Raw genomic sequence first — 27398 nt, forward strand, 5'->3', positions numbered from 1 at the left:
CACCACCAATCTGAAAGGATCAGTCTGTATGAACAGAGGCTAATTATACTTCTGTCATTAGGTTTTTACAAAGTCTGCTGGTCTGAAGCTCCCAACTACTATGACTTAGTATTCTGTAAAGAGTTTGGGTGAGCCTTTACATCATTCCAGAATCTGTATGTAGCTTCATGTATGTGAATACCTCAATTCATTTCTGTAATTATAACATCAGGAAGGGAGACTTGCCACTGTTGTTGTTCTGCTACTAAATATTCCCTTGTGCTTTCCCAGAGCTAGAGCTTGACATATTTTTTTTTTCTAAAGAAGAAACTAATCTAATTACTCTAAGACAAGGATGGAACTTACGAATTTCATTGCTCTGGCTGAGCTCAGATTGTAAGCGAAACATCATTACTAAGTATTTCATAGTGGTTTTGCAAGTAGAGGTGAAGCTTGATGTCATGACCACTTTTAGCTTGGTACCTTTCTTAATTTCAGGGGAAAAGAAAGTCATCTTCAACTTTTGTTTGAATGATGCTGCCCAAGCCTCAGTGCAGTCTGTAGATTTTATATCAGCAAGCAAGGCTGGGGCTTGAGTGGCCCATAAGATGTTGTATGGGCCCTCTCATCTATAGCGTAGAGCTCTCTGAGTCTGTACAACCTTGTAAGGCACTTCAGGATCTATTTGAATGGTTGAAAATTATTCAAGATAGGTGTCTATTATTGAGTGCAAAAGATAAGCAGAGTAATGTCAGTTAGTTTTTATAGATGCTTCTGGTTTTTAACGGGGTAAATACATGTTGTCAGTAACATAGGCTGAAAGTTTTTTTAACTGTAGAATGAAACACTGTTGCCACTGGTCTTCACTTCTGTTAACTTCAGAAGACTCACGATTTCATCCTTGTTTATTTGTTTTTAAATATGTCCCCGATTAATTCCTTCCTGCTGAAAGCATAGTTATGTATCCTGGTAGTATTGTTCCAAACAATAGTTGTGTCATTATCTGTAACACTGGGTTCCACCCAGTTTGTCTGTTACGTTCCAGACGTAAGGACCGTCACATGTCCCTGTCTTGTGTATACATCCCTGAACTGTAATGTTAGGTGTAAAATCCAAGGTCTGATTGACAAATATTTTGATCCAAAAAGAGGTGTGCAATGTCTTGTTGACTTGATTCCTTGGTGGAGCCTGTGGAGAGACACTGGGAATGAGGTGTAGCTATAAAAAGCCTTATTAGGAGTTTACTTAGTGGGTAGGTATGCCCAGAGAGGTTTGAAGCTGTCTCAAGAGTGAGATGAAAGGCAGTGCTCTGTGCTCTGTAAGATGCCTGGGGAGGCTTTTGAACCCATGGGAGAGAGAGGGTTAAGGACCCTGTATGTGCCTGCATGTGCTCTCTCAGCTTGTGACCACTATTTCTAAAGTTAGAGATCTCCAAGGATTAAAATCAGGAGAGACCAAAGCTCTGCAACATGCCTTATTTCAGGGCTTTGCCTCTTGCTAAGCTTTATTTATTCTTTACTCTCTTTTTGCAAGTTAGAGAGGTATTTGCTGTTTGCCAACGGTTTACTGCCTAATGATTGTTCTACTTGTTACCTGTATTGTTCCCTGTCATCTAAACTTTGAGTTTATTTCAGTACCACAGTATTGAGTTCAGGTGCAGAAAGCCTATTTTCTTTTGGGATTAGGATAAGGATATTTAAGACTTTCTTTTTGGAATCTGGCTATAATCCAGCAAGCCCAGGAAAGAATCAGTGCCAGATCTAATTCTGTCCAGTGCCCAGTAATTTTGGTACATCCATGTCGAATTTGCTGAGAATACAAAAATAAAACAATTTATCTTGACCCATGAGCACATCCTTCACTTACAATATCTGTTGGGTCAGGGACACACAAGCAGCTCTCAGCGCTTCTCTTCTCCAGCTGACTTTGTCTCTTGTTGGTGTTATTCATCCATGATCAAGTAGTAATCATCCCTTAATAAAGAGAGAAGATTCTGGGGGTAGGTCATTTCTTTGAGCTAGCTTGATTAATTTGTTTGTATATAATGTGACCTGTCTTGGTTGTGCTGTGTCAAGTTACACAGGGTTTTGTATGCTTGTCTTTGAATATTACAACCATTATAGATGTTGAATTTGCTATTGGATGTGTTATTTCTTTGGGTCCTCCAAAAGTAAAGGGTGTGTTTGGGAACTCTGTTCCTTAGATGAAGGAACTGGTGCATTTTGGCCAGTTCTTTAAAAGTATTCTGATCTTATCTTAGAAGTCTGGTTACTGGCCTCTAGTTCTGCAGCTGTGACTTTCCAGCAGCCAATAGTGGGAAAAGCATCTGTCATCTGGAGACCTACAAATTCTGGTAGTGTGTGAGGAGCTGTTAAATGACTACAGTCAAGATTAGGCTAGAAGACCGAAAAGTTCTGTAGCACTTCTTTTTGTTTAATCACTTTGCTCTAATCTCTGCTGCAGAAACCGGAGCCAAACAGTCAGTTCTGAAACTAGCGTGGATGAAAGTGGAGTTTTCGAAAGTCTAAAGGCTGAAGCTTCCTCACCACAACAGCTGTTCTCAGGCCTGGCAGGTATCCCGTCAGGCACCATCACAGCCACGCCGTTCCAGTCAGGTTTGGTTCTGGGCTCTTCAGCAGGAGGTGGGGAAGTTTTCATTCAGATGCCAGCCCCAAGGGAGGAAGGGACCAGTCGTACAGAAGGAGCCCCGTTTCACCACCGGCAATCATCCCATCATTTCCACCATGGCCATCACCGGGGCTCATCTCTACTGCACATGGCAGGAGGGGATCGCCACGGGCATGCTGAGGAAGGCAGTGATGAACAAGCTGGAACTCCAGCCCCAGCTCTTTCAGAATTAAAAGCTGTCATCGGTTGGCTGCAGAAGGGACTTCCCTTCATCTTGATCCTCCTGGCTAAAGTTTGTTTCCAGCACAAGCTTGGTAAGCATCTATCTTTTTTTGGATTGTAAGCATTAGAGAGTGGTTAGGAAGCTTTATCATGCTGTGGTGTCTGATACATTTATCTGCGTGACAGTGTCTAGAGGTGGTCTAGCATGAAGGGAACACATTCAAATGTGTGGGATAATGCATCTGATAAATTCACCCTACTTTCAGTCCAAGCTGTTTTCATCTGTGTCAGTCCCATCTGTTTCCTGTCCTGACCTATGGGAGACCACTTCTGTTCCTTTTCCTAATCTCTCCTTGATATTCCTGTACAGGTTGAGGATGTTACCGAGGCTTCTCCCTCAGCCTTCTCTCCAGGAGAGATGGGGGGAGCTTACATTAGTCACTAGCAAAGGCTTCTGTGTAATGCAGAAGGGTTCAGAGGGATAAGGCTGTAGTACAGCTGGAAGGATGGTAGTTCTGAAATCAAGCCAAACAGCAACAGCAGTTACATCTTGTAGTTAAGATATTAAAAGTTCCCTAAAGAATACCTCCATCCAGGTTTCTTGATGGTACCTAAGTATTTCAGCCCCTCAGTGATTATGTAAAATCTGTTCATCTCATCCTCCTCTTACTAAGAAATCATGTGTGGTATGCCTGAGGATCTTCAGTCATTCTGGGAGTACTATGCTGAGTTTATCATCACAGGGAAGCCAATAATGCTTGGGTTTAGTCCACTTACAGCTCTGCCAGTATTCCCAAAACCAGGTATTGATTCATGTCCGCAACATCTTGCTCTTTCGACCTGATACCCTATATGGTTTTGATTGCGTACCCTGTCCTCCATGAGCTGCTGAACTGCTATTGTAATACTGTCACCTAGCTGAATTTTTTTTGCACAATGCATCCACAACTTGCAGCACTCTGCTGTCCTGCAGCACAGAACCTGACATTAGGACAGAGTGTCGGTATTGGGCTGGGTGGCAAGTGCTCACTGCACTAGTTTCATTTTCATGCAGATTGGATTTCAACTTTATATGAGTCCAGACTGCCCTGTTTTAGTTGCCTATATATTTTAATTCCCAGTGCATCCAGAGTATCACCCAGTAAATTTTTTTCTAAACTTGAGATGCTGACATCAAATGGCTTAGGACTGAAGATCCTCCTGCTCAGCCCTACATGCTTTGACAGTGTCTTTCCCTGCAGGGATTGCTGTGTGCATTGGTATGGCCAGCACATTTGCATACGCCAACTCAACACTCAGAGAACAGGTTGCTCTGAAGGTGAGTACGGCATCTTACTCACTCACATTCCCAAGCAACATCACCCTTTCTATACAAAACAATGTCTACGCCAAACCGTGTTTTGCAGTGTAGGGCTGAATGCCGTTATATGCATGCAGATTGGTCAGAATAAGAATGCCGTGCCGTAATCCTCACTTCCTTTTCTTACTTCTCCCCATTGATGCTCTCCCACAGTTTTTATCCTGCTTTATTGTGAAACTGTGGCATAATAAAACGAAGAGAGGAAAGGTCAGGGATACTGTAATCTGCTTCTGACTCTGCCATTGACTGGCAGTGCATCTTCAAGCACTTCTCTGCAACTTAGTTTCCCATTATGTACAATGGAACCTATTTATTTCACTAGTTAATAATGAGATTTAATTTATTAGCATTTATTGATGTTTTGGGATGTTCAGCTGAAGGATTTTGTAGATGTACCACTTGTTAGTATCTTATAATGCTCTGTTAATAATATGCTTAGAATATAAAGAAACCAGCAGATCTTTTCAGGTCTTATGATCTTCAGTGTCAGCAGAATACTTCAACAGCACTAAAAGCACAAGACTAGAATTGCTTTTTTGTAAAAATTACATGGGTGGCACAAGTGTATACTTATATCTACCAGCAGCAGTGGAATAAAAGTGATACAATACTGAATGAACAGATAAATTGCACAATCATGTAATACATTGCTGGTGCCTTGCACTTTGTACCTCTGTCTTTCCAGCAGTGTGCCCCTTAATCTGCCTGCTTTAAATCTCAACCTAACGTCCCTGGCTGTTGAATAGCTACAGAGAGCTATTTTGTTAATAAATCAGCTCACAAGAAAAATGCTGTGTTTTTTCACTCCCAGGAGTAAAATTTACTCTCCAAAATTATACAAGGCCAAGACCCAGGACAAGATCTTATGCCATCCAGCTTCTGTCTATAATGTTCCATGTCTTTTGAAATGCAAAATTTGCATGTCTTTTGACCTTTAATTACTTCTTCAGTCAAAAATGCACCTTCTAGAACCTCCGTGCATTCAGATAACATTCATATGTGCTGCATGTAGTGATGGGTTATGTTATATTTGATTTAGCTAAGCCTTATTCTAAGTGACTTTGGATCTATTTGTAAAACACCCCTTTGATGAAGTGTCATTCCAAACAGGTGACAGTCCAGAATTATAGGACAATATATGGAACTGACTTTTTTTTAATCGCTTGTTGAACTGCATTTTAAATATCAGGAGAATTTAAACATCCTAAGATCCCAGCTTTGAAACTTGTGTTCTTCAAGTAAGGCTGTCATTTTCACCAGCATTTTTCGATTAATTTCTCTAAAGTTACTTTATTTGAAAAGGTTAGCTGGGTGAGAGCCATTTCTGTTTGTGTTCATACGTCTTTACCTAGCAGCCTATTTCTGAGTCTCAGTCCTATGTAAATAAACTAATTACTGAACACTTGGTTGCATATTTGTGTCCCCTGAGATGGTCTTGCATTTTTCAGCAGTCAAAGGCTCAGTGCAACCCTTGGGACTTTGAATTTATCGTCTCTGCTTCTTTTTCTTGCTCAGGAGAAGAGATCAGTGTTGGTTGTCTTCTGGATTCTGGCCTTCCTCACTGGAAACACCTTGTACTTGCTTTACACGTTCAGCTCTCAGCAGCTTTACAACAGGTGGGTAAAATTTCCATTGTACATGATAGAAGCAGGTGATAATTGCCAGGGAGGAAAAGAGGGAAGCCCACTTTTACCCACACTTTGGGAGGAAGTGTGCATACCTAAGGTATTTGCTATCTTTGTTGTATCTTTGTGATAACCTTTCAATGGAGGAAAAGAATATGTGCATTGCTTCTACCAGTGGACTATGCTCCTGTCAATAAATTACAATAACCAGGGTCTAAATGGGCCAGGGTTAGTGAATCAGGCCAGTGATGATATACTACAGTGTTACTGCTTGAAACATGTACACTTGCAATTTTCTTATATATTGAAGCAGAGTGGATACCTTCTTATAGTGGAGCTTCTGAATTTCCATTTTGACTGCTGTGGCTGAACATGAAGAGCAGGTGTTGGAAACAGATACAAAATTGACCTACTGATTTTCCTCTTCCTATGTTTTCTTTTCTCTTCAGTCAATCAAGCTTTGAGTCTATTACAGGAGATAAAATGGAGATGAAATAGTAGTGTTTTATTTCAGTGTCCTCAGGGCTTGGAGGCATTTGGATCTGAGGTAATTAAGATAGCCTCCAATTTCAAATTCTGACTAAAGCGGTTCTCAAATACAGAAAAGTTAGTACGCGTGGATTTGGTTCAGTACTATGTCTGCTTATTATAAAGCAGGGATTAAATGACAGGAAGCAAATGCAGAACTTAAGCAAGGGGATGTTCGTAGAACAAATAGGAAGAAATGGAGCAATACCAAACCTAGTTACTTGAGAAAGTAGTTTTGATATTAGTAGCTAAAACCATACAAACTGTTTTCCCAATGAAAATTTGATTTGTCCCACTGAAGGGGACTTAGAACTTCAGACTGAAAATACAATGTGTGTAACATGCATCAGTTGGGTTATGGCTAGATGGCTCTTGGGTATGTTTTTTCTGTCTTTTATTTCACTGCTTTCTTGCTTCTTCCTGCCAATACTATCTATGCAGTGGAAGAGTCAAGGTCTACCACAACCCTGGTATCATTTGGAATTAGCCTGATGTATTTGGGTTTGATCATTGGACAGCTGTGTATGAAAATGCTTCTAGAAAGGGGGAGAGATGAGAAGTCTTGTATGTGTGGGTTCAAATGTGACATGGGAAACCATGGGATACTCTGTGTAGGGCTTGTGGGAAGGAATGGAAGATAAGAAGCAGGTGTGGCAGAAAGATGTGAAAGCATTAATAAATTTGTTTGCATCTCAGAGCAACAGTGTGTCTCTAAGAAGGATAAGCTTAGACGCATGAATAGGACTAATTTAAAATAAAGGATAGATCATCTAAAATAAAGGGGTTTTGGCAAACCGGGGCCATCCTACACAGTTTAGGGTGTGGTTTATTAACAGCGAGTAGACTGGGCAACAGCTTAACTGAAGAGCCTTATTCCTGCGAGTATTGCAGTGGTACCTGCTGTCATGCTTGGGCTACTGTATCTATTGCTTGCTGTGTGGGGACTGGTGACTGTTCACAGGCAGGCTTGTAAAATTAGAAATAGCTGGTTTGGTTTTCTTCCTTTCTGGCTTATTTTTCATTTCCTGATTTATTTACTTTTTGCCTGTTTCTAGTGCATGAATAGTAGTAAAGTATCTGATTCTGTTTCTGTTTTTAGGGTGTAATTTTACCTGTTGTGCTGTGCCAATGTTGTGAGTATTTTAAATTCATGTTCAGGCTTTTAATTCTGGGTTGGTTATTTTACTTTTGCTTCTTTTTTTGTTGTTTCTTTTTGTTAAGTTTTTGCTTTCTACCATGAGGCTTTAGTAGCTAAATATCCTGAAGACAAATCCTGATTTTGCAGTCTGAGTAGGGTCCAGTCTTCATTGCTGTCACATCAGTAGCTCCTGCCCATTGCTATATGAAGTTCTGCTGTCCTGGACTCCCCTCCTTTAAAGGGCAAATGTTCAGCCCAGTCAATGACATTTAAGGGGCACTAAGTTTTTGGATCTTTGTTTTAGGTAAGAGTTGCTAATTGACACAGCCCAGCTCTTGTTCTGCTTCAGACAGTGGCAAGCCACTGTCAGAGCATGACACACCTGAAGTTCTGACCTTTCTGACTTGTCTAATACAGTACTTTCTTTGTCACCAGTTTGTTTCACATGCGCAAGTAGCTTTAGAAACTGCTGCCCCTGCAATAGTTCTACCCTGTGGCAAGCCAGCCTCAGAAGACATAGTGGTCTTGACTTGGCCATGACTTCCCCAAGGAATCGTAACTACTGCTCACTTGGACTTCAAAGGATAAGCTTTTTCAATCAGATCTGATAAAGCAAGCCTGTGAACTAAAGGCACTGTCATTAGACCAAAGGCTCTTTTACAGTGTGGATTTGCAGGTTATGGAAATCGCAGTCTTCCAAAAGAGATTTTGTATATGGTAGGGTCCTGTTTTCTGACGGTGGGCAAACCTGCTGACCTCAGTAGAAATGGGCAAGAACAGACAGACTGGAGAGTCTCAGAGGAACCATGGGACTAATTTGCATGTCTGATTCCTATGACCCTTGAGAACTTCACCAAAGTTCAACGGAGTTTCTAGGCTTTCTCTAGTCAGCAACGGATACAGCTGGTATCAAGAAGCTTAAGTGAAGTTCTTCTCATTGGTATTTGATCCTTGGTGTCATGCCTTTCAGCCTTATATTTCTGAAACCCAACCTTGAGAGGCTGGACTTCTTCGACCTGATGTGGATTGTAGGGATTGCAGACTTTGTGCTGAAGTACCTCACCATTGCGTTGAAATGCCTAATTGTTGCCTTGCCTAAGATCATCCTAGCCATCAAGTCAAAGGTAAGAGCCTCTCTTCTTGATCTACAGATGTTTGTCTTTGATAATCTGATACCTTTACAACATGTTTGCAGCATGAAATATGGGTAGAAGTATAGGAAATCATAAAAATCTGATAAAAGGTTGGCTGAAAGTCACCTGGGTAGTGAGGTTTTTTGGGTTTTGAGCCATCACAGGCCTGAGCAAGGGTTTGGTAAGACCATCAGGTCAAGTCCAGAAAGAGAGGGATAAGCATTGCTTGAGGACTAGGTACTAGCAGTAAGATAACTGCTTTCCTGGTTGATTTTGTTCTAAGTCTTGTTTTTTGAGTAATCTCTGTAAATAGATATTTCTGAAGCAGAAATGTCTTCATTTAATGGAAAGAAATTGCAAGTATTTCTCTCTTTGGAGTTTCACTTGGGTCAAAGTAATAACAGTATTAAATTGAAGCTACTGCTACCACAAAAGGCAGCACCGGTTCTAACCATGGGTGAAGATTTTGACTAAATGGTTAACAAACTTAAACGTTGATGAAATCATATGTATACTGGGCCTAACTTTTGAAACTTTCTCACTAGATTCTCTTGAAATACCTTTTTATATTTTCTTTTTTACTTTTACAAGTCTGTCATGCTGCCTCTTCCTCCACTTACTAGTGTCTACGTTTCAGTGGCAAATGTAGTAATGTGTATTATTTGCATTTGGTAAAGAAACTTTCTGGCATCTGTTGGGATGAAAGGTACCATATAGTTGCAAGATACTATCACTAATCGCTGAAAGTCTCAGGCAGGGCACTTAAGGGGATCTCTAAACTGAGAATAGTTTTGCTTAGAAATGACATGGGTGACAGGGGAGTTGGGCAGTTTTTTCCTGCACAGCAGGGCTATTTGAGATAGTTATTAATTTATTTCTGGCAATTGTCCAGCTTTTTTTTTCCTTCTTCTATTATTATTATTGTATTTTGGGAGATTAATGTGCTAGGTCAGAGCATAATCCAGCCTGGGGAGGGAGGGAAAAGTGATGTGAATAGTCTTTCCAAGATAAATTGCAGTGTTGGAAAAGGTTCACAGCCTTTGCTTGCTTGTCTGAGAGCTATCCCAAGTACTCATTAATCCTTGTCGGGAGAGAAGAAAGAGAAGGGGTCTTTATTTGCAGCTACAGTGGGAGGCTGGTAAGATCACATCTGTCAAGGGCCTATAATGACTCAGAGCACAGATGCTTCATTTTTAATACCTTTTTCTGGATAGCAATATTTCTCACTTTTTTAAAGTCCCTTTTTGTCTTAGGGTGTTGTTGATAGTCTCACTGTCCCTTGACATCTGAGGCTGCTATTACCTACCACTATGGATCTGGATTTATTTTTATCCCCCACTCTACACTGCATCCGTTAAGCCAACCAGGGATAAGATCTGGTGTAACAAATTAAGCAAGATCAAACCGGGATGGGATAGCTCCAAGAGAACTGCAGGATGCTGTAGAAAGTGTAATTGGTAACCACATAGCTGAGCTCTTTCCCTGAGCTTGATGACCCAGCTTACTTCTACAGGCCAGCACAGTGCTACATGTCTTAATTTTGCAGATAAGTTGTTGGGTTTTAAAAAAAATATAAGCTTTTCCTGATTTAGAACAGTTCCATTGACCAAATTCTTACCAAGTTATTTGCTCTCTGCTTGTCTTAATACTTGCCAAAAAGAAAGTTACTCTCTTCCTCCCTATATGCTTGTAGTAGTGTTTCTGCTTGAAGCCTAGCTTGTAGTTTATGAACTTCTGGACGGTTGTTGATGGTAGCAGGTAGGAAGCTGCTGGAAAAATATAAACTCACAGAGTAGAGCTAGAAGACTTTTTCAGGATATATATAGACTGAGAATTTTTCTGCCTATATAACTAGTCAGAACAGCAGTCTCTAGCTCTCCATGATACAGGACCTGAAGTGGAGATTGCTTCACTGTCAGGGATGAGTTCAGCACAGCTGTGAATGGGATAGAGGTATTTAATCTTGAGCTTCCTTGCAGTATCTTCTTGCTGGCAGTCAGTAAGAGATTATAAAACTTGCCCATGGATGGGATATCAGGAACTTTGATCATTCTGCACTCAACCTCTGAGCAGGCTCTTCAGATTTTCTTCATTTTGGAAATTCAAAGGCACTTCCAAGGCTAGTCTGGCTTTTTACATGGCTCCTTGAGATTCTAGTCTTCTCTAAATACTATGTTGTTTACACTGATGCATAGCCTTTCTAGTACAAGGCATCTCCTCTGAATGTCCTTCTTTTAAGACTTACTTCTCCATATCATTTGATTGGAGCAAGAGCGGATGATTGGGGTTTTTTTTACACAGTCTTCATCTCTCCTTAGTCTTCTCTGTAAACTGAAGAATACCATTTTTAAGTCTTTTCTCAGAGATCATTCATTCCAGATCTTATTATTCTCTTCTAGGCTGTCTTCAGTTCCCTGTTTACCAGACCATTTCTCCAGTTTGTCAAGATTAATTTGGATTATAATTCTTTCTGGCATGTTTACAGCCTTTCCCAGTTTAGTGTCAAGTGGATATTTGATAAGCCTACTCTGTACATCAAGATCATTAATGAAAATAGTGAACGGTACAAAACTGCTTACCTTGGATGCATCTTTTCATTTTGGTAGTAAACACATTAAAAATTTGGGCTAGAGCACTCAGTTCTCCCAATGTGAAGTACCTGGGTCATGTATTCCTAGGATGACCCCATCACAGGAAGGGCAATATTTGGTTTAAGATGATGTCAAGAACCATGTTGGATTTATGGAATCAGTTCATGATTTAACTGAGAAAAAGAAAACAAGAATTAAAAGGCAGAAAAAGTTGTTTGTCTTTGCAATCAGAATACAGAGGCAGTAAACATGGTCGTGAGTGCTTGAAATGTGAAGCATGTGGACTTGCCAGGATACAACTAGCCACAGTACTCCAAGCTTGAATAACGCAGAAGTGGAACATCTCTGCAAGAAACCCCTCCAAAGAATGAGGGGAAAACTGAAAATTTGACAAAATGGTCCCACACTTTCCCAGGTTACAAACCAGCCCAGAAAACAAAGGTGCCAAGAGAGGCTGTGAGTCTACAATCAGGCTGGAAGGCAGGGAAAGGAGAGCTTGTAAGTAGGAGAGAAGCAGAAAAAAAGGAAGAGAACCTCAACATCAGACTCCAGTCTTACACCTCAGTAATTAGGGGGAGTTTGTGGGAGAAGGAGCATACCTGTAGCTAAAGATGTCCCTTCCTCCCCCATGAGCTGTGATGGGCACATCAAGCTTAGTACAAGTTTTAATAGCAGCTGGGCTCATAATTTCTTTGGAAGGGGGGCTTGGCTCCCACCCTGCATGCTGAAGGCTCTCCATTTAAAAAGGCAGATAAGATCATTTGGTTCAATATAAAATGAATTAAAGTAAATTAAACTGCAGGAGCCATGTGGCCTGCCGAGGCCTTCATTGTTGTACACACATAAATGGCAGCTTTTCATTTTCACTGCTAAGGAATGACAGCTTGAGGGGGGTGGAATTAAAAATCAGGAAATAAATAATAAAAAGACACAGTTGCCAAAGATTTCGTTCAGGAAATCCCAGGTGCCTGCAAGTCTCCCATCCCCTCCTCATGCTGTTGTCAGCAATCTAAGCTGGTATCCTGGAGCATGGACTAAAGCATTTGGGGGAGGGGGGAAGAAAGAAAACCAAACCAAGGAATTGTAACAAACTGGTATCCCAGGTTCTTTTAGAGAGAGAGAGAGATACTTATCTCTATAGGGGAGAAAGATACCAAGGACACTTTTTTGCCAACAGTCTTAATGACTGGCGTATAAGAAAGGCCCCAAGTAAGAATTTTCTTTGCATGCTCGGTACAGATGTGCAGCCAAGTTAACAGAGGCTGCATTTCCAGAAGACTGAAAATTGAAAAGGGAAACTAACATTTGTTTGTTGAAAACATAGCATTGAAACAATTGAGTAAATACTTGTCAGTTTTGTTTGAAAGCTGGATCTAGACATTGCAAATGAGCTTTTTGTGGCAAGACTGGCATTACCTGTGAAGTTTTTGCTTTATGCTGTTTAAATGGTGTCAGTGGCAAGTGTACAAATACTAGTCCACACTAGCACTGCAGTGTCCTCGCTGCAGCTTTCAAAATATTTGCTTGGTGGGTTTTTTTGTTGATTTTTTTTTTTTTTTGGTGCTTTTATGGTAGTGGTTAGTTGGGCTCTTTTTATTTTGTTGGTTTTTTTAAAATATTATCCCATCAAACCTGGTTGGAGAAAACTTGACCTGTGTGTGGCAGCCATTCTTTACATAGTTTTGCACTTGGACTTTGGACCAGGTACCTTTTTTCAGGTGCATACCACGTTTCCTAGTATAGATGGTTGCAGCTCTGCCATGTACACTGGCACATTAAGCTTCCCATATTCCTTCTGAAGCTGCACCTTGGACATAAAAATATTAGAATATCTTTTGCACAAAGTAGTTTGATTTGGATCATTCAACTGAAGCAAATTATCTAAAGGTGACATGTTACAGTGTCAGCTGATCTGTGTATTTTGTGAGTTTGAAGCCAGTAAGACTTGATTTTGAGTAGCCCTAATGGTCTTCCATGTTCAATGGAGCACAAACATGTCCATGGTTGCTCTGGTTGTCATGCCACCGCCTGTTTCTGTGCACAGCCATGTATAATTAAACAGTTATTTTAAGGAAAACAAGCACTTACCTTATGATTAAATTTATTCTGCACCCTGCCTCCATCTTGTGTGATACCATGGTCCAAAATCCTGGTTCCCAGCCTCACTGGGCAGGCTGACCCTTGCTCTATCCCGTGATTAGTTGCACAAATGACTTGCATGTGCAGACATTTTATGCTGCTTGAGCAGCAAGCTCCTTCTTGCACTAGTCATTCATGTAGAACAACCCATGGCATAAAACAATGTCCATCCTTCTGCACTGGGGGAAAGGGGGCAAGTTGGAACAGTTTCCTCCTGCCAAAGCATTTTCTCTAAGCCACAGCCTCATCCAGAAGGCTCACATTAGGAGAGAAGGTGCTAGAGGGAAGTTTTATTAATTGTGATGGTAACGGCAGCAGCCTTCTAATGTCCCTGCAGCCTCTCTTTCATCAGGGGGCCAGATATTTATCAATCATTTAACATGAAGTATGTGTACATTTCTTTTTGTCCTGAGAAAAACAAGGTCTCTTGGAGCATTTGAGCCCTCTAGATGCTGATCAAAAAACCATGGAAGCATTAAAACAAGTCCTGGGAGCAAACATATAGACGATGTTACCAAAAAAATCTGGGTTAAGATCTTCCCATTCCTTGTCTGTGTGATAAGCAAGCTAATCCTAGTGTTTCTCTAATAGTGTGGCTAAAGTGGTGTTTTCAGATAGGTGCTAGCCTATCCTTCATTACCCTTGCCTTGAGGATCTTTGATACTGTTTGGGGGAACCCATTCAGATTCACTCTTCTCGGACAACAATCTGAGCTTTGATCCTCTAGAGTCACAGGAGCTATGTGATGGTTCTGCAAAGGCTTTTCCCTATTGCAGCCTGGAACACATGTGGTGTTCCAGAGTCAGCAGTGCAGGATTTACTGCTTTAAAAGACTAACTAAAGCATAAGACTAGGTGCTGAGGAACTGGGACTCTTTTCTGTCCCTCTCCTTAACACACTTTGAAAGTCACTGCTACTAAGCTTCAAAGGCATCATTGCTTTTAAGTGCCTTTCAAGTTTCAACTTTCCAGTTTAAGATATCCAAGATGTGTCTTTCAGAAATGCTGTTCACTGACAAAAGAAATATCTCATTTTCCCCTCTAGTCCCACCTTGGAATTACTCCTCATTATTATTGCATGGATTTTCACCAGCGTCCTCTGTGCCACAATCCTGTTTATGCTCCTACCCAACACTCTTATATTGGCAATATGACCAGAAATCTCAGCAGAGCCTGCTCTCCTCTGATCCAAATTGCCAGCAGGTCTCAAAAGTTTTTTCTAGCATCTTCCTGTTTCAGAATATGTCCTAATGCTGCTGGCAACAGAATAAGTGAGACTTGGAACTTCCCTTGAGTGCTAATCACAACTTACAGTTGCCTCATTGCAACTTCTCTCAGTTCTCTTACATCCCATTTTAATTCCACTGTGTAAAACCTTTATATGCCTTTCTGTTTTCTTCTGTGGAAGCACACATGCACACTTATACAAAACCTTATGTCAAAAGAAACTACAAAGTCAATGCTTGGTTAGGCTATGTGAGAATTAGCATTGCTTCTGCAGCTGTAATATTCCTGTTTTGGTGTGTATATATTGTGATTCAATTTTTAATTATATGATTCCATGTTATTTTTCTGTAAGACTTCTTCCATCCATCAGCAGCGTATACTGTGCCCCACAAATGAAGCAAGGCGAGGTATTGAAAGAAGCTGTTGTAGAACCTGGGAAGTGCATAAAGAACAAAGAGACCATTGGGTGAAGAATGTTCTACAGGTTTAAGTTAAATACTACACTGGAGAATTAAATCCCATCCTTCATTTTGCCAAATAATTCCTATGTGATTCTAGAAATGTCATGTGCAGCTGCAAACTGAAGCCAGCAGTTTAGCTTTTAATGGTAATGTGATCAATAAAATTAAGTGTTTTATAAAGAGTCTAATCCCAGTCATTTCACCTTGGTCATCAAAGCCACCTTACCTTCACCTTAGTCTTTCTGTGTCTCACGTTTTCATTTAGAAAAAGCAGAGAACAGCTGTCCCTTATGTCAGCCAGCAATGTGAAAATAAGGGGCTTTTTAAAGTGTTTTTATTTTAGTGGTGATGTCATAAAGAGACTGAAGGGGTTTTAGTAATTTTCTGGGCAGAGCTCAATTAACATGAAGTGATAGGATGCAGAACTGCCATCAAGTAATGAGGATATAACAAAATACTAAAAAGTTACATGCTCAATGAGTACCACCCACCCTCTGTGAAAAAATAGTATGTGTTCACATTATTACAGACTGTATCATACTGCATGTACAGAAGGAAGACTGCAATTGTAAGAAAATCTTGAATTCTGTGCTTTCAAAATAAGTGCTTGATTTAAAGTATAAAAATGGTCTCTCTGCATGTTGAAAGAGGTAGAGGAAAATGGAGGGTTGTATATGAGTCATTGACAAAGCATTCTGGAGGAAGAGAAATATCAAAATTTCACCATGTGGTATCACAAGGCTCATCAGCAGAGTTGCTGTAATTAGATCCACAGCACAGTCCTTTGCCGCTTTTGCTAATGAGGTGTTTGATAACAGTAGTAGTAGACCGTCAGTTTTTACAGTAACTGACCCTACAGAGGAAGCAGCTTAAACAAGGTACTAACTTTTTAATCAGGCTTAACTACAACCTGTTGCAAGGGCTTGATGAAAGCAGAGCAGAGACTCTTTTTCTGGTAGCTGATTCTACCCTAACCAGGAGCCATAATTTCAGGTAATATCCTATATAACCTCTGCAGTCCAGCAAGGTAGATATGCTTGCTCTGGAGGGCTGGCTTCTGCACAGCCCAGTCATGTACTGGGGCTGGCTTACAGGCTCATCAGCTTTTGCTGATCTTAGAAAGCTGTCGATCCCTATAGAGCATATTCATAAAAAGGTTCCCAGATCTACATTGGGTTTTTATGAAATAGGAAGAGTCACCTAAGAGAGACAGGCCTTGCTTTATTTCAGGCTGTTGTTCCCAGAAAGATGCACAGGAAAAATGATTGCATTTGTGCTTAACATAAAACACAGTTCTTCCTAATCTTGATGAGACATAGCTGCAATACTTTAGCTGAAGTTTTCAGAAAAAATATAGCTTCAGACAAATATTAGGCTTTGAAAGGTATAACAAAGCTGAAAAGCAGAAGACAGGTATGTTGAGTGTGCTTACAAGTGATAGGTGCTGTCTGCAGTAAATTACTGTTATCAGAAGGCTAAATTTTAGTGCTGAAATTGTAGGGAACAATCCTTGTTTTCTAAGATTCTGGCTCAGAAGGAAGACCCCCACTTCTGCAGCCCTTAATCAAATTTCTTATTTTATAGGCACTTTTCCTAGTTTAAAAAACGGCTGGTGTGTTGTACTGAGATGCCTGACAAAACTTATTTCTGTAAGCATTTACTGTAGCGCTAGTTCTCTTCTAAATGATGCTCAGCTGTCCTTGTATTGCTTTCCTCCTCCCAGCTGTAATCACTCTAAGCTCATCAACAGGGCTCTCTTAAATGGTCAAGTGGGTGGTGTTAGTGGGCTGGATGAAGAGATGCATCCATTTAAAACTTCACTCTTGTGAGGGTGTTAACAAGTATCTAGCTGCTAAGAAATCTTAATACCCTGCAGTTACCATTGAAAAATGAAGATTTACATTAGGTAAAGGAGTACTGAAAGATTTGTAAACGATTGAGATACTGTGGTTAGAAAATTGAGATTTGTCACTTGCTGCATGTTCATTTTAGAGCCACTCTGCCACTTCCAATTTCACAACCTGTCTGGACCTCTAGAGCTGTTTGGGACCCATCTTTCCTTATGTTTTGCTGTGGGCTCTAGTGTTTTAGTGCCTCAAAAGCATCTGTTGTAGAAGAATTTCAGCTCTGATGTCCCAAATGCTGGATCCAGAAGTTTCATCTGATGCAATGAGAAAGCAAGCAATGACCTGTCCCAGCTCAGCCTGCTAGGGAAGCAAGGCTAAATAAAAGAAGATGAGCAGGAGCCTGGTGGGAGGAACAAGTCGAGGAAAAGCAAACAGTTTGCTGCCCTTAGCTTACTGGTAGCTTTCATCAGAGCTTGCTGAGGAGGGGGAGGCAGAGAGGGGAAGGAAGTGACAGCATAGTCATTAGCAGACTGCGACCCTCTGTCACGGGGGCTCCTGAAATAAATGATGATTGTATTGAAGCATGAGGCAGGATAGAGACCTCTGTGCTAATTTAATAAATTGCTTGCATTTAGGACCCCAGATTGTTGCTGTTACATTTTTGCTATGTGATGCCACCTGGGATTAACAAGGAGGAGGGAATGGGGGGAGAGGAAGAAAGCAGCCCAGGTCTGTTAGCAACTGCTGGTGTGACCTCACTCCTTGTCCCAGGGGGGATATGAGATCATGAGAATGCCAGAGCTCTCTGAAGGATTCGATTTGTTCGGTACGGCAGGATGGCCTGCCGAGTGATCTCATCTCTGAGACCCTAGGGAAGGGCACTAGCTGCTGCTAGCCTCATGGACTGCAGAGAACTTAATCCCCACTCCAAATCTCACCAATTAACGATTGACCTGTGATGACATCACTGATGACAAAGCTAACTGGGACAGCACAGCAAAATTCCAGGGGAATTTCCCTGTCTCCATGATCTTATCAAATAAAAGAATTTTGACATGTGTAAAACAAATCTTTCAGTCCAGATAATGCTGTTGCAGATTAAGCATAGCTCTGGGCTCACAGCTTGCCCTGACCTAGTGCCCTGTCACCACTTCTCCCTTCCAAACAGGGCAGGACAGAACACAAACAGGTCCTCGTTAAGAAGGGAGCTAAATTAGATAGCTGCCTTTAGCCAGCTTCCCTAGTCTCAGGTGCTTTAAAGTAGAAATTTCAGTTGTTGCACTCCATGGTTGTAGTAAGCCAGGAGAGAGTTTGTTACCTTGCAGGTGTCCTTCAATGAAGGAAAACTTTCTCATTGGAATAAATACCAGAATGGCAAGGGCAGCTTTGGTGAAGGTTTACAAAGGATGTTGCCCATTCTTTGAGTCTCTTTTGAGAGAGAAGTGTTTCAACCAGCATGCTTCCCCCCTTCCCTTCCCTTCCCTTCCTTAGCCTCCTCAGGAAGGTTTGGTATCTTTGAGTTTCAAATGCCTTGAGGGTTTTCTTTTATTTTTCCAGCACCAGTCTTTTTATCTGTACTGTACAAGAGCCAACACACACCTGAGTGGAAGGAGGGGGATACTGTCAAATAGATAATTAATTTGATTCTTTGGGATTATCTAGAAAGTTGTCAGGAAGACCAATGTCACCTTACATTTAATCCCTGTACCTTCAGAAGGGGTATAAAATCAGAGACCTACCTTGCATTCCTTTTCTCATTATTAATAGTATCTACAATTTACATCATATTAACCTCAGTAAGCCTTAACCGCTGCTGCTAGTGTCCTGTAGCATTCTCCAGATATGCAACAAGGTGTAATCTATAACCTGCTCTAAAAGTTCAAGATACAGAAGTGTAGAATACCTGGATAAGTGACAGAGCATGAGGAACACTATGAAGCAAAGCGATAATTATGCTTTCAAGGTACCAAGGTAAATGGCTGCAAAGAAAGCTGTGTCTCATGAATATTGGTCTTTGCACCATTTAACAGAGTGCGCAGGTGGACAGCGAACACAAGCCCTATAAGCTTCATGCCCTGCACCCATTAAGTCCTCTTCTTTTGATTTCCTGACAGTAATCACGTATTGCTTATTTGGTTGTTCTACAGGGAAAGTTCTATCTGGTTATTGAGGAGCTGAGCCAGCTGTTCCGCTCCCTTGTGCCCATCCAGCTATGGTATAAATACATCATGGGAGATGATCCATCCAGCAGCTACTTCCTAGGTGGCATCCTGATCATCCTGTATAGTCTTTGCAAGGCAAGTACCACCTCATTCAGTAACCTCTAATGGAGCTGTAGCAACAGCAGAGGAAGAAGCACAGCTGAAGGGAACAAATACACTTTTTGATTGTTGCTATCACTACCCAGGAAGGGAAGCTGCAGCAGCTGGGGACACCATGTGCTTTAGTTGCCAGAAGCATTTTGCTTCACCAGTATGTTGCATTAATGAGCTAGAGGAAGATCTGTGACTACTCATGTAGTGTTGCATCAGGTTTATGAGGTCATTGCTGCTTTTTAATACCTTTCTGTAAGGGCTAGAGGAGAATTGGAGTGGAGTCTTGGGGGACCAGTACTGGGAAGAGATGTTAGCTGTCTCCAGACTTCTAGATGCAGCACTGAAAGGAAGGTTGCAGACAGCAGAGTGTTTCTCTCAGCCTTCTTCTGTCTTTCAAGGCAGGGTAGGTACTCTGTCACTCACAGTACTGAGTGCAGCAGGGGGAAAGAAGGTCATCCCAAGTCCTGCCTAGATAAAACAGGTTAGTTCTGGCCCTATCCTAGGTCCTGGTCTGGCTGATACAAGTCCAGGATCTCAGTGGTAGAGACAGGAATAATTAATGTTTACTCAAAAATAAGAGTGTTAAGAGCACAAAGTCTGCCTGTACAATTGTAAATGAATATCTATGACTTAATTAGAAGAGTCCCAAGTCTGAGATCTAGAAATAGTTGAACTTCTAATAGTGTGTATTGAACCCTGCCTAGGGGCAGAGTAGTAGCTGAAGTAAACAATGATCCACCCATGTTATCCATCCCTCCAAGGAAGGCCAAGCAAGTCAAGCTTGCTGCAGCCCTGATACTTGTCTCTACCTAGGAGAAAGGGGCTATGGCTTTGCAGAAGCAGACTGAAAAACAGGGAAGAGAATATATCCGAGCTGAAAACAGCTGAAAGGGGCTAATGGATTGCTGAGCAATGCTAAACTATAGCTCTTATGTGACACATGGCTGCAGTTGCAGCTGTATGTTATATAGAAACGGGGCAATACAACCCCTGCTGTCAAGGAATTTACAGGCTTTTTTTCAAGCAAGATAGGCAGAGGAGGTCACGGGAAGTGAAATGACTTGGTCACAGCAGGTCTGTCATCAAGCCAGAAATAGAGCAAACGGTGCCAGGTTAGAAGGCATATGAGACCAGTATAGTTCCCTGCACACCCATCCATTCTCTCAGCTGTATGTTTCCTGCTCTTTGCTGTGGGAGAGAATTGTTGCCCCTTTCAGAGACATCATTGTCTGGATCTGCTCTAGACAACAGTATCCAACCCTTCCACGCCCTTCTGGCTTTGGAGGTCAGGTATACAGATCACTATTACAAGGACAGATTTCAAGTGATCTTTCTAGTATCCCTTCTTACAAAAGTTACTGAACACCTGGAAAAGGGATGCTCACTTGCAGTTCCACATGCCATTTCTTACATCTGGACAAGTCCTCAGAGCATGGGGAAGCAGTGGGGCTGTCTGCTCCTTGGAGGAAGGGGAGCCAAGCACAAAAACACAGCTAGCAGTGCCCAGCCCTGCAGCACCCAAACAAGGCAAGCAGGGCGAGTCTGGAGGCAGTAGCCAGGTTCAAAGAGTCCAGATCCTCAGGTGGCGAGGCAGGTCCAAGATAAAGCCAGAACATCAATCCACAGGTCACAACCAAGTCTCATGAAGGCAGCCAGGGCCAAACACAGCCTAACAGTTGCAGAGTATAGCCATAGTGAGACAGGCTCAAGGCAAGAGTAGGAGGTCACTCCATGCACTGGGGTATCTGTATCAGTAGGATCTATAGCTAGGCACAAGCATGGCTGTGACCAAACTGGAAACCAGCGATTGTATAGTACAGCTCAGAAACAAGAGGCCTCCACAGCTGAGTATAAATAGAGTTCCTGGGCCCATGGGCACAGATTGTGGGTAGAGACCCCAGGTGAGGCTCATCAGGACCATGAAGGCCTATTAATGTACTTGGAGCCCTGACATACAGCTGCAAGCAGTTCTTTCTGGGTTAACTTGACATTTCTGTACTATGAAGTTTAGTATCTTTATAGGTAGTGTTGTGATGATGATCTAGATTAGAAAAGCAAGCATGTTTTGAAAAGTTCTGTTTATCTGTTATTTAGAAGTTCCATGAGAAGAGGACCGCTATTTACTGACCTTGAGTATAACTTAGGACCAGGACTGGGGCATACTTTTGTGAAAGTACCTTGGCTCCAGCCTGTACCTTCAACATACATGTTTCTTTCTTTAATTCATCTAGTTCATCAGAGGTGTAAATGGAGGGACAGGCCAGCTGAAGGGTGATAGGCTCAGGAACATGTCCCAGGTCATTGTGTGGCAACTACTTAGTATCTCAGATGTGTCCAGGTTAGGATTAGACCTCTGCATGCTAGAGACTTTGTACGGAAGTGGGAGCACACTGTTTCAGTACAGTTCATGAAATACTAGGTGTGTGCATCCCATTTACGATCACAAGAGCTGCAGGTCTAATTCCTTGCGTGAGACACTGAAAATATACCCAAAGGAGTCCACATTAGCAAAGCCACAAACCACATTAGAAAAACCACAGAAGCCAATTTGGCACTCAGGCCTTCTGTGCTCCTGGAAAAAATCCAGGGCTCAGCTAGGGCTGCATCCCCTTTCTCTACACAAAGGGCAGGCTCCACTTTCAGAAGGTTGTATATAGTGCAGCTGATGGGAGCCATCTTGCTGTCTCTGGACTTCATAAACATGAACCTCTGATTTTGGCAAAGAAATCCCAGATTTTCATCAATAAGGGCATCCAGGTCCTATTTTTTTCCCTATCCTGAACAGAAGCACTCACTGTCTGTGAACCCAGTTGTTGCAATCATATTGCTAGAAAGATGACTGATGCAATGTAGACTTCAGTGCATGGGGTGACAAATGGATGTTAGTCTACTGAAACATATATCTTTTGGGGGTACAGGAAACTCCAGAGTAAGCGAAATTGAAGGGGGGAAATCAACACGGTGGGAGAAGAGGAGACATCAAAGCCAGAGCAAATGCATTACAAGTTACACTGTAAGCAAAGCAACCAGGGAAAGCTGTGAATTGGACTGTGGAAAAGAGCTGATCTCTATCCTTATGAGAAGATAAAAAGTCTGTAGTAGTCGGCAACCTCAAGTGCTAGTTGCTGACTGGAAGCATTACTGGAAGGACCCTGGGAGCCTTTTTACGTGCTGACTGGAAGCATTATTGGTGCCTTCATTTGATTCCACATCTATTGCACGATGATCTCATTGGCATTCCCTGCAGTGAGCCCACTTAATCATGCTAACCAAAAAAAAAAAAAAAAGAAAGCCAACTCCAGGCATTCTGGTGCCTTTGTACCAATTGTCCACTGCAGCTCTGCATATTTCGCATCACATCTTGCCCTGCCCTCCTAGCTGCTTCTCACTTAGATGGGTTAGAAATGGAAAGGTCCTGTTATGTCATCTGGCCCTTCTCCCAGCTAATGCAGGGCTGTTCTTTGCACAATCATTTCTTCATATCTTGTCTAGTTCATAGTGGTTTTTTTCCCTGTGTTCTACCAGAAAATAGAGAAGGTGAACCAAATTAGGTTTTCAAGATGTTTTCTCTTTTATTAGTAGTACTCTGTCTTCACTTTAAGAATGCTGAGTGTCTCCTCTCTTGCTCAGTCCCTTGATATTTGTAGGCAGTTTATCATCTTTTCCCCCCACTTTTGTATTCTGCTCAGCCAAGCTGTAAATATTTATGTCTTTTAGCCTCTTTTCAGAAATCATTTTCTGCAGGCTCGTATTCTGCCCTTCTCTGAACTGCTTTTAGTCTTTAATGAGGAGCCCAGAATGAGTGCTGCTCACCAGATGCAGTTACATCATGATTGCTGGGCAATAGGGAGAAGCGGGGAAGAAAAGGACCTGGTGTTGCCCCTGCTGTTGGCCATTTTTGGGCATCTGCAAAGTACCAAGTGCTGAAAACTCACTCCCTTCATGGCATGTGAAGTTCCCCACGCTTCAGACAGATGGGAGCAACCTGGCCGCAGTCCTGCTTCTGAGTCCTCAGGCCGTTCTTCTCAGTAGCATTTAATCACTGAACTCTGTTAAATCACTCTCTGCAGCCGGACAGGCAATTCCCACTCCTTCTTTCATAATACCGTCTGGGCTCTGAAGTGTAAAGCTGTGTGACAGAGCCACACAGACCCGGAAATCCCCCTTTTCCCCAGAGGCTGAGGAAACCTGTTTTCTGCCTCTCCCATGTGAAAAGACTGCCCTTCCCCCTTTCTCAAGCTGGCCACAGTGTTTTCTAACCTCACGTCTGATGATCTCATGCACTTGGTTCTCAGGGTGGGAATGGGTCCATTTTAGCCCTTTCCAATGTAGTGGGGCTGGGGAATTACCCTACCACAACCCCTTGATGTCTGCTCCTCTTTCTGTCCTGTAAAGTCCCTGGTTTGCAGTCCATTGTTACTAGAGCTTTTTTGGCTGCCCTTTTCCACTGTCAATTCACATTTATTACATATTTCATGATCTCCATGAAATCTTTTTTGGCACAATTGTTACGTAGGATCCTTGTTTCCTCCAACTATCCATTTGGAGACACCGTTTCCTCAGTTTCTGGCACATGCATACACACACACATTTTGTGAAAAATATGTAAAATGGAGTGTCTTTATTGCAGTCTTTTGATATCTGTGGTCGTTTGGGAAGTGTCCGGAAGGCACTGAAGGTCCTTTGCACCCCACAGGTAAGTAGCCATACATATTACAGCAGTTTCATAGGTGGAATCTTGTTACTATTGAATGATGGAGTTGGAAGTTCCTCAGTGTATCAGGATCACAGAATAAAATGTGTTGTTCCATGGCTGGGCAAGCTGGTGTCCCTTGTCAGGGATGTTAGGAACCTTTTCTGATGTCTGCCCTGTCCCAGCTATGGTAAGAGATTGTTGCTAGTCTGGATTGTTTTGTCTGATTGGAAGCCCTGTGTAATATGCACTAATCCATTGAGGCCAAAACAGCAAGAAGCTGACAAAACTTTGTAGTACAGAGTGTGAAAAGACTTTAAATAGAAGTATGTAGTGCCTGATGTGCAGTGACATTGAAAGACACCCTACAGTGCACAGAAATTATCCCAGATACAGCATTATACAGTACTGATAGTTAGATCTGTTGCAATGAAATACTGTGACTTATATTGTAAAATGATAAAATCAACGACTGTAGAGGAAAGGAACATATCATCATAGAAGTCTGTTAGAGCTTGCCTTGCTTATTCTGTGGGCTTGGGCGGGTCATTTTTCCTCAGCATGTTTCCATTTCCCCTATTACTCTTATAATAGGAGAAGCAACATTTACCTTCCACATATTTAAAAAGAAAACTGGGAAGCCTGTGGGTGCTGCTGCTGTTATTCTTTCTTCTATTGTCTAAGTTGCTAATAATAATACCTCCCACTATCTAAACACCTCTTCAAATGATGCTGAATTAATCCTTTCAGCTCCCTGTTGAGCTCATTAAATTTCATTATCATTGCTCCACAAGTGGAGGCACTAAAAGATGGAGTCAGCTCGAGGGTAAAACAAAACAGAGAACACAGCTCCAGACTCCCTCTGTTCTGTGTGCAGGTGCCCAAATCTCCCTTCCCCATACACAGTGACATAATACTACTGTCCTTCCCAGGCCGTGCAGGGAATCTGGGTGTGAAAAAGTGTCTGTATGCATGCTTAGCCACAAACTAGAGTATCTTCAAACCTTTGACACTGGGGGTTTTTTCCATCTCTACTTAACAGACGTATGGTGTTCGTGCTACCAGCCAGCAGTGCAGTGAGGCAGGTGACATCTGTGCCATTTGCCAAGCAGAATTCAGGGAACCTTTGATCCTTATGTGCCAGGTAAGACCACGCCAGATTCCCCCACTGGCATTCATTTGGTTAACTTCTGCAGCTGGGAAGAGGCACAGTTAGCCTAGGTACTTCTAAAATCCTTTGCTGGGTCTTGATCTAGGTCCTAGTGGATATTTATGGCTTTCTTCCAGATAGCCAGTGATTCATGATAGCTGAGCCACCCTTCAGGGGCTGGTCACAGCTATTAAGATGGAAAAGACCAGCCCTGTAGTTCACGGACTGCCAGTTGGCAGTCCAGATCTTGAATCTAGAATGCGAGACATTTTTATCTGACCCCTGGGGAGACTGGCTAGTCAATAGGCCAACCGAATCACGAGCAAGTGCTGTGAGAGGGGCATGGGTCCAGAATGAGCCTGACAGGGTGCGTGAAGACTGGTGCAGCACCATGTAATCAAGGTCTGGCCTCTGAACACCTGGCCAGGAATAAAAGTAGTTCTGCATGTCAGAGTTGGTCACCACTGCCAGTCACTGGGAATTGTCCTGTTTCTCATTTGGCAAACACTGGCAAAACCTAGAGCTTAAGAACAGCATGCTCCAAGCAGTGCGGTAGATCCTAACATGCCACACTGCCATGGGTTCTGTTGCTATATCTATCAGAGGCCAGCTGAAGGCATTGCCTTGTAGCAAGGCTGGTGATGCTGCATCAAGATTTTCTCTTTAGTTGCTTGTAACTTGGGTCAAGCTTTGTCTGTTGTGGTTGAAATCCTGGAGACTGTCTCTGGCTGATATGCGGGTGCGTGCAGGAAAACCTTAGGCAGAATAATTGTGGGAATTGGTGGGATATATAATCTCTTGTGATATCAAAATAAAGCTCGAGAGCCTTTTTTTGGAGAGCCTTAACATTCCCGTGCTTTGTAACAGGGTTATCAAATTAAAGCAAGTATGTCACCTACGCATCAAAAGTGCCTTTTACTATGCCTGTGAACATCTGTGCAGGTACTACCAAGCTGTAAGCCCCAGAGAAGCTATCTTTGTATGTGCTGATCAGAGTTGAGATTTTTATGAGTAACATTTCTGCTGACTCCACATGTGCTGAGGACATCTCAGCTTCTTAGGGCTTCTAATATTCCCTTCTTGCCCTATTCCTGTTCTTCGATTCTGGGGCTAGATGGTGGTGTGTGCTGGGCAGCCGTCCTTCCTCATCTCTGTTTGTACCCAAGGCAGGCTGGAGGGAGAATCCTGTCGTGGCTCAGCATAGAAACAAGAGGAGAAGATAAGGGGTGAAAAGTGACATTTACAGAGAAGGGGAAACTGGGACACTGAAGCTAGTGACTGGGACTGGGTGATGTGAGCAGAAAAAAGCAAATGAAGTTAAAAGTACGGGGAAGAAAGGGGGTTGTCTGAGCAAAGTAAGGAATTTTAAAATAACCCAGGGAATTGAGGATGGAAGCATGGTAGAGAAAACCCTCTCAAGTACTTTGTTAGCCCAAATGTTGTAGGCCTTTTTAATGTTTCTTTCTATTGCTATATTAAGAGACAGAGTAATATATCATTAGCCTTGGCAAACTGATATACTAGTGATGCTGGGATATTTCATATCACATAAGTACTGCTAATCAGCTGCATTCTCCACCTGAACTTGAATCGTGACTTGCTCCCATGGCTGTCCTATTGAGTGTGCACGCTTGGTGGCAAGACTAGACCTCCTTCCCTCATCAGGATGATGCCCTTTTCTCTCCACAGCATGTGTTTTGTGAAGAATGCCTCTGCCTCTGGTTTGACAGAGAGAAGACCTGTCCTCTTTGTCGTTCTGTCACAGTAGAAACCCTGCGTTGCTGGAAAGATGGCACCACCTCTGCTCATTTCCAGGTGTATTAAAACCAATACATGCTGACAAATGGATTAACACATGCAGAGAGAAGAAAAAGCTGGAAAATCTGGTGATCCCACGCCCCTATTTAGTTGCCTGTGGATTTGTTGTCTTAGTCTTTCTTCCAGTGCTATTTCTGCAGGAGCCAACAGAACAATTGTTAGTAGCCAAAAACTTTATCCTCAAAGGCAAGAAAGATGTGTTTTATATTATGGCAAACTCCATGGCTAAGCTACAGCCAAGATTTTTTCTTGAACTTACATAGTTATAAACTGCTTGAGATGTTTCCTTTTTTTCTGTCATTTTAGAATAGATAAATACTGCATGTATAAGGCAAGTGTACCATGAATTGCATGTGTATAACCTGATACACTGGAAAAAAGCTGTTTTCCTCTGGCTCAGACCACTGGTGAGATTTTTCACATTAAATGGCCCTAGCTTCCCTGAATCGGTAACATCATAGAATTATGTTGTTGCTGTTATACTACCTTGGAGAACTCTCCCAGAACAGTGCTTCAGAACCTCGTGCCTGCAGTTTATTTGCGGC

The 27398-nt window shown here is 42.1% G+C and overlaps 1 protein-coding gene across 9 annotated transcripts in view; it reads left to right on the forward strand.

Moving 5' to 3' along the window:
* The window catches only part of RNFT2 (ring finger protein, transmembrane 2), a 97195-nt gene extending 70195 nt beyond the window's left edge, over window positions 1-27000 (forward strand). For 7 of the 9 annotated variants that reach the window (XM_080366180.1, XM_080366178.1, XM_080366181.1 and 4 more), the window contains 8 exons: window positions 2443-2921; window positions 4071-4147; window positions 5705-5805; window positions 8451-8604; window positions 19025-19174; window positions 23823-23888; window positions 24928-25029; window positions 26725-27000. In XM_080366180.1, coding sequence (XP_080222306.1) covers window positions 2443-2921; window positions 4071-4147; window positions 5705-5805; window positions 8451-8604; window positions 19025-19174; window positions 23823-23888; window positions 24928-25029; window positions 26725-26859 — 1264 coding nt within the window. In that variant the 3' untranslated portion in view covers window positions 26860-27000. The other 2 variants (XM_080366182.1, XM_080366183.1) reach the window with 2 other exon arrangements.
* The last annotated feature ends 398 nt before the right edge of the window (window positions 27001-27398 follow it).

This window comes from Falco punctatus (genome assembly GCF_963210335.1).
Source record: "Falco punctatus genome assembly, chromosome: 1".
Lineage (NCBI taxonomy): Eukaryota > Metazoa > Chordata > Aves > Falconiformes > Falconidae > Falco > Falco punctatus.